Source organism: Anabrus simplex, chromosome 1 (assembly GCF_040414725.1).
Source record: "Anabrus simplex isolate iqAnaSimp1 chromosome 1, ASM4041472v1, whole genome shotgun sequence".
NCBI lineage: Eukaryota > Metazoa > Arthropoda > Insecta > Orthoptera > Tettigoniidae > Anabrus > Anabrus simplex.
This window is the reverse complement of record NC_090265.1, coordinates 513,240,919-513,257,980: the sequence shown is the minus strand read 5'-3', so window position 1 is coordinate 513,257,980 and position 17,062 is coordinate 513,240,919. Positions and strand designations below refer to the sequence as shown.

Sequence of the window (17,062 nt, the reverse complement as noted above, 5' to 3'; positions counted from 1 at the left end):
TACTAATGTGTGACCCCTATATGGTTGGCTGAATGGCCTTTGGTTTAGAGGGTCCCGGGTTCGATTCCCGGCCGGGTCGGGGATTTTAACCTTCATTGGTTAATTCCAATGGCCCGGGGACTGGGTGTTTGTGCTGTCCCCAACATCCCTGCAACTCACACACCACACATAACACTATCCTCCACCACAATAACACGCAGTTACCTACACATGGCAGATGACACCCACCCTCATCGGAGGGTCTGCCTTACAAGGGCTGCACTCGGCTAGAAATAGCCACACGAAATTATTATTGTAGTACTTACCAAGAAGTTTACAGTTTATGCCAGCTATGGAAATTGTGGTATAAAGTTTTTATTAAACATCATAAATCGTGGTTAACAGTGTTGTGAAGTGTTTCATTAAACTGGGTGTCAGTCAAATGCCAAGCCCATTCAAATGTCAAGTCGCGGAAGAAGAACCACTATGAAGAAGGGGAAAAAGAAGCAAAGGAGAGAGGTAAGAAGATGAAGAGAAGATGATAACATAACAAATCCACGTGCTTGCTTGAGTGATCGTCGAACGGGCACTATTTATGCGAGCGGTTAAGTCTTAAACATGCGTGTGTGTGTGTAACTAATGCTTACCTGTGAATAACATATTTTCTTATTCTATCAGTGTTCCGGACATGGTTTATAACACGTGTCTGCCGATGTGACATAATGGCAAAACTTCGTGTAGCGTACGGACTTTGCCCATTAATTGATCAAAGCAGTTTATTAGGAGTGTCGGATGACTGTATGCCGGGATGTGTGATTGTTACTATTGGTAGAAATATTGTTATTCGATACAGGGTGAGTGCAACTTTTTAGAGCCACTAAAACGTTTTCGCTATTTTTCTTTATTCGTCATGTTTGTTACATGCTTTAATTACAGCTTCAAGATCAGAAGCAGGTCGGCAGCTGGAGTTCAAAGGACAAATTATCATCTGCAGTTATCTACGACCCTGTCGGTTGTCAGTTTGCGGCTGTCTTCAATCATAACCAGTTACGCTTGTGGAAGGAGAATGATGAACAGTTGGACAAGGTTAAAAAGTACAAGGTAAGGAAATAAAGTGTGTACAGGTGTAACTGTCATCTTTGCGAGTTCATAGCAAACTAAACCGCGGTCTGGTTCATTATCAGTCATTACTACTGCTAAAACCTCCTGAGCCTTTATAGGCCTACAGTAATTATTGCTTGTGACAGGTTAGGTTCGTGAACACGGGTTAGTGATGCTATTGTCTAGTATAATCTTTGAGGTTATCAATCAGTCTTGCCTGTCAGTGTTGGAACAGACTGAAAAAGTTTATGTTAACTAACTCAACACTGAATATCATGGCTTCCTTCTTAATAAAACAAGGCATAGTTTGCGATAGGTTAGGCCCTAGTGCACCAGAACTATTGAGTGATTGAGGATGCGTTAAGAATAGCAGTATCATCGAGTTTGCTTGGCTTGATTTGGTACACCAGAGAACAGTTTGTGATTAAAAATCATTGAATAATGTGTAATAAGCATGCCCATTTATTCTTTATTCAAGCATTTATCCTATTGGTGAGGGATCCACCATTTATTGTGGTTGCATTACGCCTTTCACGTGTGTCGTTCACATTGAGACCAGTTTTTATATAAAATAAGAGTTTTATCTGTACATTGCTCAGAATTTAAAAAGATTGGTATTTCTGTATTGGTTGTGTTCACAGTAACAAGGAAATGCATGTTTTAATTTTCCGTCATCCCTCTCTGTCTGTATGTATGTATGTGCATCAAGAGGAAATGGCTAAAGAGTATTTAATGATTATTAGTAGGCTATGTAAAGTCGGAGAATGACGCACTATGGACCATTATATTGGTATCACTACAATCAGGCTATAAATAATTGTATTCACACTGAGTAAAATGGTAACTTAGGGTAAGGCCTAAATTTAATTCTCAAAAATCTATCATTAGTGGTCATATCAATAAATACTACATAACATAGCTTATATAGAATTAGATTTCTAATAATTCACGTCTTATGCATTTTTACCGTACTGACTATGATAATGGAGATATTAAGGAATTTTGTTTTTTGTTGCAAAGTCTGTATCAGTGCTGAACCACACGTAAATGGATGAATGGAATGTAATGGAAATCGGTATATAAAGTGTGGGAACAACGTATAATAGTACAGTCTAGGCTGTAAATAATGTTATTCATATTGGATGAAATGGTAGTTTATGGGGAGGTGTCTAAAATTATTATTTTTAGATACCTATGTTATTGGTCCTATCGAAAAGTATTACATAACAAAAGTTATAGAGAACACAAGTCAACCAGTGTAAAGCGTTATTCAGGAATTAGGTTAAGGCAGATGGTGGGGAAAATAGAAGGGAGGGAGGAGGGTAAGGAGAATGTGGTAATTTTCCATGTTGATACCAACAATGTAAGGCAATTGGTAATTGGTACTAACATAGTTGGAGATGTTTGGGATCTGGTTATGGCAGCATAGAAGAAGTTTGAAGAAGCAGAGATTGTTATCTGTGAGATGGTGTGTAGCATGGAGGGTAATTAGGGATTTAAATGAGACTATGGAATGGGAATGTGGGAAATTGGGAGTGAGATTTTAAAATCCTAACGGGAGGGTAGGAGATAGGTATCTACGCTCAGATGGTCTTACTTGAACTGCAATGGTATGTGTAAGTTGGGAGGTTTGTTTGGAAGAGTAATAGGGAGGTACATTCAGGTAAACAGGGTGGACCAGGGAGGGGTTATGACAGTATAAGAAGCATGAAGTCGAGTGAGGATGACATAAATTGTTAGTGTTAAACTGTAGAAGTTTTGTAAGGAAAGGAATAGAATTAAGTAATTTGTTTATATTTACCAAGATCATTAAAATGAAAGGCATTTATGTTGACAATTGAGCTGCAGTGAAAATTGATGATAGAATGAGTTCTTGGTAATCTTTCACCTTTGCTGTTCGTAGTTTACATGTATCATCTGCTGAAAGGTATAAAGTGCCAGGGAGAGATCCAGCTATGTGGAAATGTAGAAGCAGTCTAGCCTATGCTGATGACTTGGTCTTAATGGCAGATTGTGTCGAAAGCCTGCAGTCTAATATCTTGGAACTTGAAAATAGGTGCAATGAGTATGGTATGAAAATTAGCCTCTTGAAGACTAAATTGATGTCAGTAGGTAAGAAATTCAACAGAATTGAATGTCAGATTGGTGATACAAAGCTGGAACAGGTAGAAAATTTTAAGTATTTAGGTTGTGTGTTCTCTCAGGATGGTAATATAGTGAGATTGAATGAAGGTGTAGTAAAGCTAATGCAGTGAGCTCGCAGTTGCGATCAACAGTGTTTTGTAAGAAGGAAGTCAGCTCCCGGTTGAAACTATCTTTACATCGGTCTGTTTTCAGAACAACTTTGCTTTACAGGAGCAAAAGCTTGGTAGACTCAGGAAATCTTATTCATAATTAGAAAGAATGATTGCTGGTACAAACAGGTAGGTACTCAGAACGAGGAAGTAAAGGCTACGTTAGGAATGAACTCGATGGATGAATCTGTACCCATAAACCGGCTTCGGTGGTGGGGTCATATAAGACGAATGGAGGAGAATAGGTTACCTAGGAGAATAATGAACTCTATTATGGAGGGTAAGATGAGTAGAGGGAGACCGAGACGACAATGGTTAGACTCAGTTTCTAACGATTTAAAGATAAGAGGTATAGAACTAAATGAGGCCACAGCACTAGTTGCAAATAAAGGATTGTGGCAATGTTTAGTAAATTCACAGAGGCTTGCAGACCAAATGCTGAAAGGCATAACAGTGTATAATGATAATGTAGGTATATTTACCAGATATTGTAATAGGAATTGAATCATGGCTGAGAAGTGATATGGATACAGAACATTTCTTACTGAACTGGACTGTTTATCGTAGAGACAGGTTAGGAATGATAGGAGGGGGAGTATTTATACTGTTGAAAGAAGAATTTGTAAGCTACGAAAAAGTTAAGGATGAGGAACATGAAAATTCAGGTGTAAGACTCATCTCTAGAAAATAGGCAACTTGATGTTTTTGGGGTGTACAGACTGGCAGGGTTGGCACTGACGCTGATGCAAAAATATTTGATAAGATAATCAGCTATGTGGGGAACGATACAGAGAGGGATATTATTGTAGCAGGTGATCTGAACTTGCCAAATGTTAACTGTGAAGGGAATGCAAATGACAAAAAGCATGACCAACAAATGGTGATTAAGTTATTATGGGAAGGACAGCTGCTTCAGAAAGTGATGGAACCAATTAGAGGGAAAAATATTCTAGATGTGGTGCTGATAAAACCAGATGAGCTCTATAGGGAAACTGAAGTGATAGATGGTATAACTGATCATGAAGCTGTCTTTGTGAGAGTTAAAAGTAAATATGTTAGAAATTTTTAAAAAGCAATTATAATCAATGAAAAATGGTAAATATAAATGTAAACAGCTAGTGGCTTTACGTTGCTCCGACTCTGGGATGGGTTTAAGGCTGTTCTTGAGGAGTTAGGTAGGTCCATCTTTAAAAGTGGTAAGGAATAGTAAGGACGCATTATATTGAAAAATCCACAGTCTCTTTCTATTCATTTGACTGGGTCAGGAATGGAATGAATGAAGCCCTCTCCTAGCGGTGAGGATGGGAATTGTGCCGGCTGTCGAAGTCTGCCACACTCCTCTGGGGGGCAATGAATAATGAAATTATATTGGAGAGTGTTGCTGGAATGAAAGATGACAGGGAAAACCGGAGTACCTGGAGAAAAACCTGTCCCGCCTCCACTTTGTCCAGTATAAATCTCACATGGAGTGACTGGGATTTGAACCATGGAACCCAGCGGTGAGAGGTCGGCGCGCTGCTGCCTGAGCCATGGAGGCTTCACCCATTATATTATAACAGGGAAATAAAGAGAAAAGATGAAAGTGCAGGTTAGAAAGAAATAGAGTTAAGAATGGTTGCGGGAGTAAGGAGAGATTGAAGGAGCTCACTAGGAAATTGAATTCAGCGAAAAAAATCAGCTAAGAATAACATGATGGCCAACATAATTGAGAACCACATGAACTTTAGGGAGCAATGGAAGGACATTTATAGATACTTTAAGGCAGAAACAGGTTCCAGGAAGGACATCCCTGGGATCATTAATGAACAAGGGGAGTGTATACGCAAGGACTTACAGAAGGCAGAAGTATTCAGTCAGCAATATGTATAGGTAGTTGGATATAAAGATAATATCCTGATAGAGGAGGCAACTAATAATGACAAAATACTGAAATTTACCTGTGATAATAAAAACATTTGCCGGCCTCGTGGTGTAGGGGTAGCGTGCCTACCTCTCATCCGGAGTCCCCGGGTTCAATTCCCGGCCAGGTCAGGGATTTTTACCTAGACCTGAGGGCTGGTTCTAGGTCCACTCAGCCTACGTGATTAGAATTGAGGAGCTATCTGATGGTGAGATAGCGGCCCCGGTCTCGAAAGCCAAGAATAATGGCCGAGAGGATTTGTCATGCTGACCACACCACACCTCGCAATCTGCAGGCCTTCGAGCCGAGCAGTGGTCGCTTGGTAGGCCATGGCCCTTCAAGGGCTGTAGTACCAAAAAAAAACAGAATAAAAACATTTAAAAGAGAAACAAAAGCTGAAAGCAGCTGGGGTTGGTAATATTTCTGGGGATATATTAAAGGCTATAGGTTGGGATATAGTGCCATATGTGAAATACTTTCTTGATTACTGTTTGCATGAAGGAGCTATACCAAATGAATGGAGAGTTGGCAATAGTAAGGTAAAGGGTGACAAACATAAAGCAGAAAATTACAGGTCAGTCAGTTTGACATGTAGTTTATACGCTTCTTTCTGATTATATTAGACACGTTTGAGAAATTACTAACTGGTTTGATAGACAGCATTTCGGGCTTGGGAAAGGTTATTCCAGTGAAGCTCAACTTGTAGGATTCCAGCAAGATACAGTAGATATTTTAGATTGAGGAGGTCAAATGGGCTGGATCGCTATTGACTATCCAAGGCTTTTGATAGGGTAGATCATGGGAGATTAACTGACAAAAATGAGGGCAGTTGGACGAAACAAAAGGGTGGTTGAATGGGTGGCTACATTTCTAGAAAATAGAACTCAGAAGAATTAGAGTAGGTGAAGCATTTTCTGATCCTATAATGATTAAGGGGAGGTTTCCACGGGGCAGTATTATTGGACCTGTATGTTTTCTTATGCATATAAATGATATGAGTAAAGATCTGGAATCACAAATGAGGCCATTTGCGGAAGATGTTATACTGTATAGAGTAGTAAATGAGTTGCAGGCTTGTGAGCGACTGCAGGGGGTATTAAAGAATGTAGTGAGATTGACAGCAGACAGTGGTATGAATGTAAATGGGATAGAAGTCAAGTTATAAATTTCACCAAGAGTTAAAGTCCTCTCAGTTTTAATTATTGTGTTGATGGGGTGATAGTACATTATAGGGAAGAATGTAAATACCTAGGTGTTAAGGAGTGATCTTCATTGGGGTGGTCATGTTTATGAGGTGATTAGGAAAAGTTACAGATCTCTTCACATGGTTATGAGAGTATTTAGGGGTTGTAGTAAGGAGAGGGTTTATAAATCTCTGGTAAGACCGCAGTTAGAGTATGGCTCCATTGTATGGCATCCTAGGACTACTTGATACCTGGTGTTTGGTGGCTGTGCCAATTCTTCAAGGCTCAAATACGTGTTTCCAGAGCTTTGTCCCAGTTGGAGGTCCACCATCTGTGTTTACATTTCTGTAGTGATTGGCAGAGAGTTCTTGATGACTCTTTTGTAGTCTCAAGAAGTGTGCCCCATGTTTCTGCATTTGTCTGTAACGACTGTGTAAACTCCTGTGCATGTTCTTGTAGATATTCCGGGTCACTGTGTAGGATTTTAGGTTTTTGATACCTTTTTTGATTAGGTCTCGAACAGATTTTGATTTGTAAAAGATGGTGTTCGGACTCTATATAATCCTTGCATACTTTCACGTTCATTATTTCTGGGAAGAACTTTTTGGTGTTCGCTACATGATCAATCTGGTGGCCTATGTGATTGATAGGTGATTTCCATGTGGTCCTTTCCCATAGTGGTATTTTAAAGTGTGTGGACATCAGTTGGAGGTTGGCCATTCCACATACGTTGATTAAACGATGTCCATTGGCGTAAGTCATTTTGTGTGCTGATAAATTGCCAATGATATCTGCATTCTTGTTCTCTGTCAATTTGCACATTAAAATCTCCAAGGAGGATCTTGATATTATGCCAAAGGACCTTTTTAAGTGCTTGTTCAAGCTGAGACTAAAATTTTTCGACTTTGTTTTTATCAGGTTCATTGTTGACTGGAGCATGTGGATTCTCTAGTGTGTAGACCTTGTAGGTGCATTTAACTGTGAGTAGGGAGAGGCCTTGCCCTGTCATCTTTCATTCCAGCAACACTCTCCAATATCATTTCATTTCAGCTGTTGTTCATTAATCATTGCCCCAGAGGACTGCGACAGACTTCGGCGGCTGGCACAATTCCTGGAAAGAGGCTGTGGGATTTTCATTTCATTCATAGAGAGAGGCATTCCAAGGGTGATGAGTAGTCCGCCATTGAGTTCTGAATACTGTTCTGTATTAGGAATCTGCTTCCCTACACATGTAGGTTGCTATTTGGTACTTTTGTTTCAGATTTTACCTTGTAGATGCGGTATCTAGTGGAGTCAGAATGATCAGAATTACAAAAACGTGTTTCTTTTATTGCAAGTCACATGAGGTTTCCAAATCTGTCACAGGTATCCGTTAGTATCTTGAGTTTCCCTGTTTTCATCAATTTCTGTACATTAATTGTACCCATGAATTAGATTTTCTTGGGTTTGAGGAGTTTTGGGAAGCTCCGACTCTTCCCAGCATGATATCCTGGTCCCCCAGAATCCAAATGTCCTGGTTTACCTTCGCTGTTAACAGCTTGGACCTGAGGTAGTTGCTCTGTTGCTTGTGTTTCCATCATGGTACGTTCATGGTTGATTTTAGCTGGGGGGGGCATGCCTGGGGCAAGTGAATCATTGATTACTGATTTACTCTCATTGAAAGGGTTGCTAGGTTGTATGGTCAGCTGTTTTGCTGTGGTGGGTTATGCACCTAGAGCCATGTTGTTGGACGTAAAGCACCTGTTTACATAACAGTTTATCTCTGTGTCCAACTAGCACCCATTTGGCTGTAAAGCATTGTTGGACAAATCCATTATATATATATAGAAATATAAAAATATGGGTATAAACCTTCCCTGAAAATGCTAGTCCGTTCATAACTTGTCAGCTGATAAATGTTGATTGTATATAAAAACGTGACCAGAGAGTTACCTAGTTGAAATATTCTTTATGTGTGCTATTGTCCAGAAAAGAATAAAAATAAAGCAAATGATCTTTTGTGTACTATCTTCTATTATCACTTCCATGTTGACTTGATCTTTCTCAACGAGGTAAGGGAATACTATATTATCTAACAAACAACAATCACTTAAAACGTTAACATCACAGAATGTTTCGATGATCAAGAACCTACACTACACCAAGAAGAAAGAACTACACACACTTCCACTCCTCTTGGACAAAAATCTGCTTTCCACATGCAAAAATTATAAAAATATGTAAGTATAACATAATAAACATATGTATTTACAGGAGCAGTTTCTTCTACCATTTCGTCACATCCAAAGCCTCATTATTGTTGTTGTTGTTGCTGTTATTATTATTATTATTATTATTATTATTATTAAGGTGATATACAGGAAGGAACAACCTTTAGGAAGAAAATTGCGGGAATGTGGGGTGAACTGGAGAAACTTGTCAAGTGACACATCATCTCGATTGATGAGCAACAAAGGAGAAGTCAAAGACTTAAGAACATCTGGAAGGAGTGCATTGAAACGGGAATAAATTTGAGAGAGAGAAGATCTGGTGGACTTTGTAAACATAGTCCATAGATAACCGTAACAAATAGAATATTACTGTATTTAGAGTAACTTCTCGTGTAGGTAGTTTTTCTCCATGCCAGTTTGACATCTGCTGAGCGTCTGGCTCCATGGTTGAATGGTTAGCGTGCTGGTCTTTGGTCCAGAGGGTCCCGGATTTGATTCCCGGCCGGGTCGGAGATTTTAACCTTAAATGGTTAATTCCCTTGGCTCAGGGACTGGGTGTTTGTGCTGTCCCCAACATCCCTGCAACTCACACACCACACAGAACACTATCCTCCACCACAATAACATGCAGTTACTTACACATGGCCGATGCTACCCACCCTCATCGAAGGGTCTGCCTTACATAGGCTGAATACGGCTAAAAATAGCCACACAGCAAGTGGCTGTGCATTTTGGATCACGTAGCTATGAGGTTGCATTCGGGATATTGTAAGTTCAAATCCCACTTTTGGCAGTCCTGAAGATGGTTTTCTGTGTTATCCTGTTTTCTCACCAGGCAAATGCTGCGGCTGTACCTTAATTAATGCCATGGTCGTTTCCCACTCTTTGCCCTTTCCTATACCATCGTAGCCATAAGAGCTATCTGTGTTAATGCAATGAAAAGCAGATTTAAAAAAAGTTTGGCACCTCTTGAGATGGAATGGCATTCGATTTCAATTTATTTTCCAGTAACAATCATAAAAGTTCATTCTTTAAATCTCTCTCATTATCCTCAGGAATGAAATGAATGGAACATACAAAGGGCACTAGGAAAGTTTTGCAATATGAGTGAACGCTTTAGACTTTTTCAAAATAATTTCCACCCCACTTTCCACACTTCTCCATACGTCATTTAATGAAGAATACTGCAATCATCCTTTTCTTCACTGACCTTGAGTTTCGCACAGTCACTGGGGTACCCTCATCACTGAACCAACTCTGCCACTTTTCTTCAGTTACATTTTCACACAATTGATCCCATGCTGCCAGAAGCTCCTCGTCGGATGCAAAACGCCGCCCTTTCAGCTTCATCTTCACTTCTGGGAAGAGTGCGAAGTCACATGGAGCAAGATCAGGATTGTATGAAGGGTGATCAAGCACAGTCAACCCTGATCTGGCAAGAAAATCCATTGTTACATTTACACGATGTGCTGGAGCATTGTTGTGATGCAAGAGCCAAATGTTGAGCCGTGACCTTGGACAGAGCTGCTTGAGAGCCTGTATGACCTGAGGCAGACAAGTCTCACTGTACCACTTTGCAGTAACTGTCTTTTGTGTTTCTAGCACAACCCGAGTCAGGATGCCCCATTTAATGAAGAATACTGCAATCATCCTTTTCTTCACTGACCTTGAGTTTCGCACAGTCACTGGGGTACCCTCATCTTCAAACATCCACACCTTGTTCTGGGATTATGTTGGGACATCGTGATAATAAAGCCAAGTTTCATCACCCGTAACAACGCTACTGATGTTATGCGAAGTCCCATTTTCAAACTGTTTTAGCATTTTTTGGCACCATTTCACTCGATGTGCCCTTTGTTCCTCTGAAAGTGAATGGGGCACCCAAAGGGAACAAACCTTTCTAACATGGAAATGGTCATGTAGAATTGAATGAATAGCTGATGCAGATGTGAAGGGTATCTTCTACCTGCCAATATGTCAGCCGCCTCTCTTGCTGCAGCATTTTCCTCACAGCTTCAATGTTTTCCTCTGTCACTGATTCAGACGGTCGCCCAGAACGAGGATCGTCTTCAACCCCAAAATTTCCCCTTTGTACCAGAGGGAAATTGTTGTCCCATGTGGACAGTCTTTCCCCAACATAGGAGTCATTTCCTCCAAGCACTGGTCAACAGTTAGTCCACGAGCAAAATTGTAGCGGATAACTGTGCGATATTCACCTTTAGACCACACTGACATCTTAACTTGCTTTCGGTCCCACTGCTTGGTAACAACTGGTGTGAAGGTCGTGCCTTGCTGTCTTCTAGACCGGTTTTTATCCCTCTTTTCATCCCTCACCATAACAGGGATGTCCAGCCAACCGTTTTTGTGTATTGCAAAACTTTCCTAGTGCCCTTTGTATGTGTGCACTATCAATATTTTTGTTGTCTTCGCGTTAAATCTCGCAACTGATTCCCTTTTATTTTCCTTCTCTTTAGGAAACTTATGAAATATAACTGATGAGTGTTGTTCTTGTCATTATACTTACAGGACGAAATGGCACAGTTATTATGACTAACCATACCAATACTCATCATCGAAAACAAAACCGATCACGGCACAAGAGTATAACAGCATAATGATCAGTGACTTCACAACAGCACTGAACACAGATAGGACCAAACAACTGAAACAAATATCATAAAACTCTTGGTGTTAATGAACAGCAACATAAAATCTGCGGTAACTTAAAGGCTCACTATATCTGAGAGTCCTCGCTGTGATGTCATGGCGAAACTCTGCTCAGATGGCACCACCAACTATGCATCCATGAATGGCTCTGACCTGTAGTTTATTCTACTTCCCTTGGTCTAGCCCATTGAAGTCTCTGATATTCATGTCTGTGTGTTTAAAGAGTCCCTTTTTTGCAGGTAACATCTACGCAACCCAACATCACATGAATGATATTTCACAGTTGGCACGTGGGGAAAGTATGTGGAGGAAAAGGAACCAGGGTAGAATGTTATCCAGGAATTAGGTTGAGGCAGATATTGAGGAAAGTAGAAGAGAGGGAGGAGGCGAAGGAGAAGGTGGTAGTGTTTCACGTTGGTACCAACAACGTAAGGCAAGCTGATATAAGTACCAACATAGTTGGAGATGTGTGGGATCTGGTAAATGCAGCACGGGTGAAGTTTAAGAAAGCGGAGATTGTTATTAGTGGAATACTGTGTAGGAGGGATACTGACTGGAGGGTGATTGGGAATTTAAATGAGACTATGGAGTGGGTATGTGGGAAACTGGGAGTGAAATTTCTAGATCCTAATGGGTGGGTAGGAGATAGGGATCTGCGCTCAGATGGCCTTCATTTAAACCGCAGTGGTACATATAAGTTAGGAAATTTGTTTGGAAGGGTAATAGGGAGGTACATTCAGTGAAACGGGATGGCCTAGGGAGCGGTGATAAAGGAACAGGGAACTGGAAATCAAGTAGGGATGACATAAAATTGTTAGTGTTGAACTGTAGAAGTATTGTAAAGAAAGGAATAGAATTAAGTAATTTAATAGATATATATTTACCAGATATTGTAATAGGAGTTGAATCATGGCTGAGAAATGATATAATGGATGCAGAAATTTTCTCACGGTACTGGAGTGTGTATCGTAGAGATAGGATAGGAATGGTGGGAGGGGGAGTGTTCATTCTGGTGAAAGAAGAATTTGTAAGCTACGAAAAAGTTAAAGATGAGACATATGAAATTCTAGGTGTAAGGTTCATTTCTAAAGATAACAGGCAACTTGATATATTTGGAGTGTACAGATTGGGAAAGGGTAGCACTGATGCGGATTCGGAATTATTTGATAGGATAGTCAGCTATGTGGGAAACGACATGGAAAGAAGTGTGATTGTAGTGGGAGATCTGAATTTGCCAGATGTAAATTGGGAAGGAAATGCGAACGACAGGAAGCATGACCAACAAATGGCAAATAAGTTAATATGGGAAGGACAGCTGATTCAGAAAGTGATGGAACCAACCAGAGGGAAAAATATCCTGGATGTGGTGCTGATAAAACCAGATGAGCTCTATAGGGAAACTGAAGTAATAGATGGTATTAGTGATCATGAAGCTGTTTTTGTGGTAGTGAAAATAAATGTGATAGAAAGGAAGGTCTTAAAAGTAGGACTGTTGGGCAGTACCATATGGCTGATAAAGCAGGCATGAGGCAGTTTCTAAAAAGTAACTATGATCGGTGGAAAACGGTAAATAAAAATGTAAACAGACTCTGGGATGGGTTTAAAGAAATTGTTGAGGAATGCGAAAACAGGTTTGTACCTTTAAGGGTGGTAAGGAATGGTAAAGACCCACCTTATTATAATAGAGAAATAAAGAGACTAAGAAGGAGGTGCAGACTGGAAGGAAATAGAGTTAGAAATGGCTGTGGAAGTAAGGAGAAATTGAAGGAACTTACTAGAAAATTGAATCTAGCAAAGAAGGCAGCTAAGGATAACATGATGGCAAGCATAATTGGCAGTCATACAAATTTTAGTGACCGGGCGAGTTGGCCGTGCGCGTAGAGGCGCTCGGCTGTGAGCTTGCATCCGGGAGATAGTAGGTTCGAATCCCACTATCGGCAGCCCTGAAAATGGTTTTCCGTGGTTTCCCATTTTCACACCAGGCAAATGCATGGGCTGTACCTTAATTAAGGCCATGGCCGCTTCCTTCCAACTCCTAGGCCTTTCCTATCCCATCGTCGCCATAAGACCTATGTGTGTCGGTGCGACGTAAAGCCCCTAGCAAAAAAAAAAAAAAAAAAAAAAAAAAAAAAAAAAAATGTGAAAAATGGAAGGGTATGTATAGGTATTTTAAGGCAGAAACAGGTTCCAAGAAGGACATTCCAGGAATAATTAATGAACAAGGGGAGTGTGTATGTGAAGATCATCAAAAGGCAGAAGTATTCAGTCAGCAGTATGTAAAGATTGTTGGTTTCAAGGATAATGTCGAGATAGAGGAGGAGACTAAGGCCAAAGAAGTAATAAAATTTACATATGATAACAATGACATTTACAATAAGATACAAAAGTTGAAAACTAGAAAAGCAGCTGGAATTGATCAGATTTCTGGGGATATACTAAAGACAATGGGTTGGGATATACTACCATATCTGAAGTACTTATTTGATTATTGTTTGGTCTGAGGAGCTATACCAGATGAATGGAGAGTTGCTATACTAGCCCCTGTGTATAAAGGAAAGGGTGATAGACATAAAGCTGAAAATTACAGGCCAGTAAGTTTGACATGCGTATGTAAGCTTTGGGAAGGCATTCTTTCTGATTATATTAGACATGTTTGTGAAATTAATAACTGGTTCGATAGAAGGCAATTCGGTTTTAGGAAAGATTATTCCACTAAAGCTCAACTTGTAGGATTCCAGCAAGATATAGCAGATATCTTGGATTCTGGAGGTCAAATGGACTGTATCGCGATTGACCTGTCTAAAGCATTTGATAGGGTGGATCATGGGAGACTACTGGCAAAAATGAGTGCAATTGGACTAGACAAAAGAGTGACTGAATGGGTTGCTATATTTCTAGAAAATAGATCTCAGAGAGTTAGAGTAGGTGAAGTTTTGTCTGACCCTGTAATAGTTGAGAGGGGAGTTCCTCAGGGCAGTGTTATCGGACCTTTATGTTTTCTTATATATATAAATGATATGAGTAAAGGAGTAGAATCGGAGGTAAGGCTTTTTGCGGATGATGTTATTCTCTATAGAGTGATAAATAAGTTACAAGATTGTGAGCAACTGCAACGTGACCTCGAAAATGTTGTGAGATGGACAGCAGGCAATGGTATGTTGATAAACGGGGTTAAAAGTCAGGTTGTGAGTTTCACAAATAGGAAAAGTCCTCTCAGTTTTAATTACTGCGTTGATGGGGTGAAAGTTCCTTTTGGGGATCATTGTAAGTATCTAGGTGTTAATATAAGGAAAGATCTTCATTGGGGTAATCACATAAATGGGATTGTAAATAAAGGGTACCGATCTCTACACATGATTATGAGGGTGTTTAGGGGTTGTAGTAAGGATGTAAAGGAGAGGGCATATAAGTCTCTGGTGAGACCCCAACTAGAGTATGGTTCCAGTGTATGGGACCCTCACCAGGATTACCTGATTCAAGAACTGGAAAAAATCCAAAGAAAAGCAGCTCAATTTGTTCTGAGTGATTTCCAACAAAAGAGTAGCGTTACAAAAATGTTGCAATGTTTGGGTTGGGAAGAATTGAGAGAAAGAAGAAGAGCTGCTCGACTAAGTGGTATATTCCGAGCTGTCAGCGGAGAGATGGCGTGGAATAACATTAGTAGACGAATAAGTTTGAATGGCGTTTATAAAAGTAGGAAAGATCACAATATGAAGATAAAGTTGGAATTCAAGAGGACAAACTGGGGCAAATATTCGTTTATAGGAAGGGGAGTTAGGGATTGGAATAACTTACCAAGGGAGATGTTCAATAAATTTCCAATTTCTTTGAAATCATTTCGGAAAAGGCTAGGACAGCAACAAATAGGGAATCTGCCACCTGGGCGACTGCCCTAAATGCAGATCAGTATTGATTGATTGATATTGAAACTGGTTGTTCTCTAGTAGCGCAGATGTCCCGAGTTGTAAGCTTCCTGTCACTCTTGCTTAAGATCAAAGTGTATTTATCTTCAGCACCAGATATTTCTGTCGGATGTCCACAACTTACCCTATTTCTGTGAGTGCCTGTCTCTTGTCTTTACTACAAAGCAGAGCAAACGCCAAATTCAGCCCTAATTTTGCAGCAACGATTTGACCAACCAGCTGCCTTGTAGGCACATGGCACTTACGCTAGCTATTTCTGCAGTGAGCCTCTTCCCTTGAAAATTTGGAGTAGTACTGGAGAGATGTCTGTGTTGGAAAACAGTCTAAACCAACAGACACATTAAAAAAATGTGGGAAAGTAGTTTGTAATGTAACTAGGTATAGATAATTTCAACAATAAAGACAACAGATTCTTTTAAGGTTCTTAAATACTTTGGAATAGCAATATAACAGAATCCAGGCCTATGTTTGGTGCACCCAGGCTGAAGATTTTATTACAAGCATCACTCTCCAGATACCTACATAATACCTAAATAATAATTAAATAGCATAATTTAGAGTGCAACAGATCAGAAATCCAGTAAATCTCAATTAAGTATCGAGAATTTTAGATTGTATAGAAGACACTTGGTGTGTGGTTATCTCTGCAAAGAGAATTGTACTTCTGATGATATCACCAAAATAACTCATGCATGCAGTTTGCCAAGTGTTATCCTGCAGTAGTTCAGCAATACTGTTTCTGTTGGCAGGAGCAACCCAGGTTGTTTTCAACAGATTCCCTCTTGCTACCATTTTAGCGTCAGTTGTCAGCGAGCACTGCCTTTCTCTTGTTGAAGAAACAAACAACATGCATAATCTAATGGTCTTATAACATCATCAGCATGACATTAGCTGATGACACCGAGCTATGTGGTTCGTGAATTAGAACTTCAATATGGCCGCTTAACATTTGTGATGACTCGGCTGCTGTTATACCATTTACAAATTTTCCCTAAAATTCAAATGTCCTAATTAATTTTTCCAAAAACCCATATTTCCTAATGGTAGTTTTTTTAAAATTAAATTTATTGAATAGTTTAAATCTATCGTCATCATCGGCGGCTGCTACTCGTTCCTGAGAATACGTTTTTCTCTTGCAATTCTTCTTAAAGTCTGTTGGCTCTAAGGAGATGTCGCTGATGAATGATCAAGCCAGTCTTTGCAGAAAACATGTGGCCACACAGGTTGCGTCTAAAGGTGGGCGGAGGATGCGGTTGGATCTGACGTAGTTTCCGCTTTTCTTGGGTTTCACTTTCTTGTCTGCGACGTGCCTGCTCAAACAGTGAGGCAGTAGCTATGTGCCAAAGAACGCAGTTTTGTGCAGTTGTTGCCCAGGTATTAGCATTTATGTTTGTGCTATTCAGAGTCTTCTTAAGCTGGTCTTTATAACGTTTCAAAGGAGCACCTTGAGACCTTTTGCCATGACCAGTCTCACCGTAGAGAAGTTGTTTAGGCAGTCTGCTATCATTCGTATGCTGGACATGACCAACCCATCTAAGCCAATGAGTGAAGATGAAGGTTTCTATGCTGTCCATATGCGCCTTATCAAGAACTGCCACATTGTTTATGTAGTCATCCTATTTGATGTTCATGATGGATCTAAGTTTCTGCCGATGGAAGCGTTCCAGTTTCTGTATGTCACGGCGATGAAGTGTCCAGGTTTCACATCCATATAGTAATGTTGTTATGACTATAGCTCGGTACACCATGAGTTTGGTATATATTTTGAGATCCTTATTCAAGAAAACTCAGTGGGAGTGGTGGT

The 17,062-nt window shown here is 40.1% G+C and overlaps 1 protein-coding gene across 1 annotated transcript in view; it reads left to right on the top strand.

The window, feature by feature from the left end:
- Positions 1-482: 482 nt before the first annotated feature.
- Positions 483-17,062, top strand: part of LOC136857049 (nucleolar protein 11) — a 124,046-nt gene continuing 107,466 nt past the window's right edge. The window contains exons 1-2 of the mRNA XM_067135407.2: positions 483-833; positions 916-1,080. Of these exons, the coding sequence (XP_066991508.2) occupies positions 702-833; positions 916-1,080 (297 nt within the window). The 5' untranslated portion in view covers positions 483-701. The remainder of the gene's footprint in view (positions 834-915; positions 1,081-17,062) is intronic.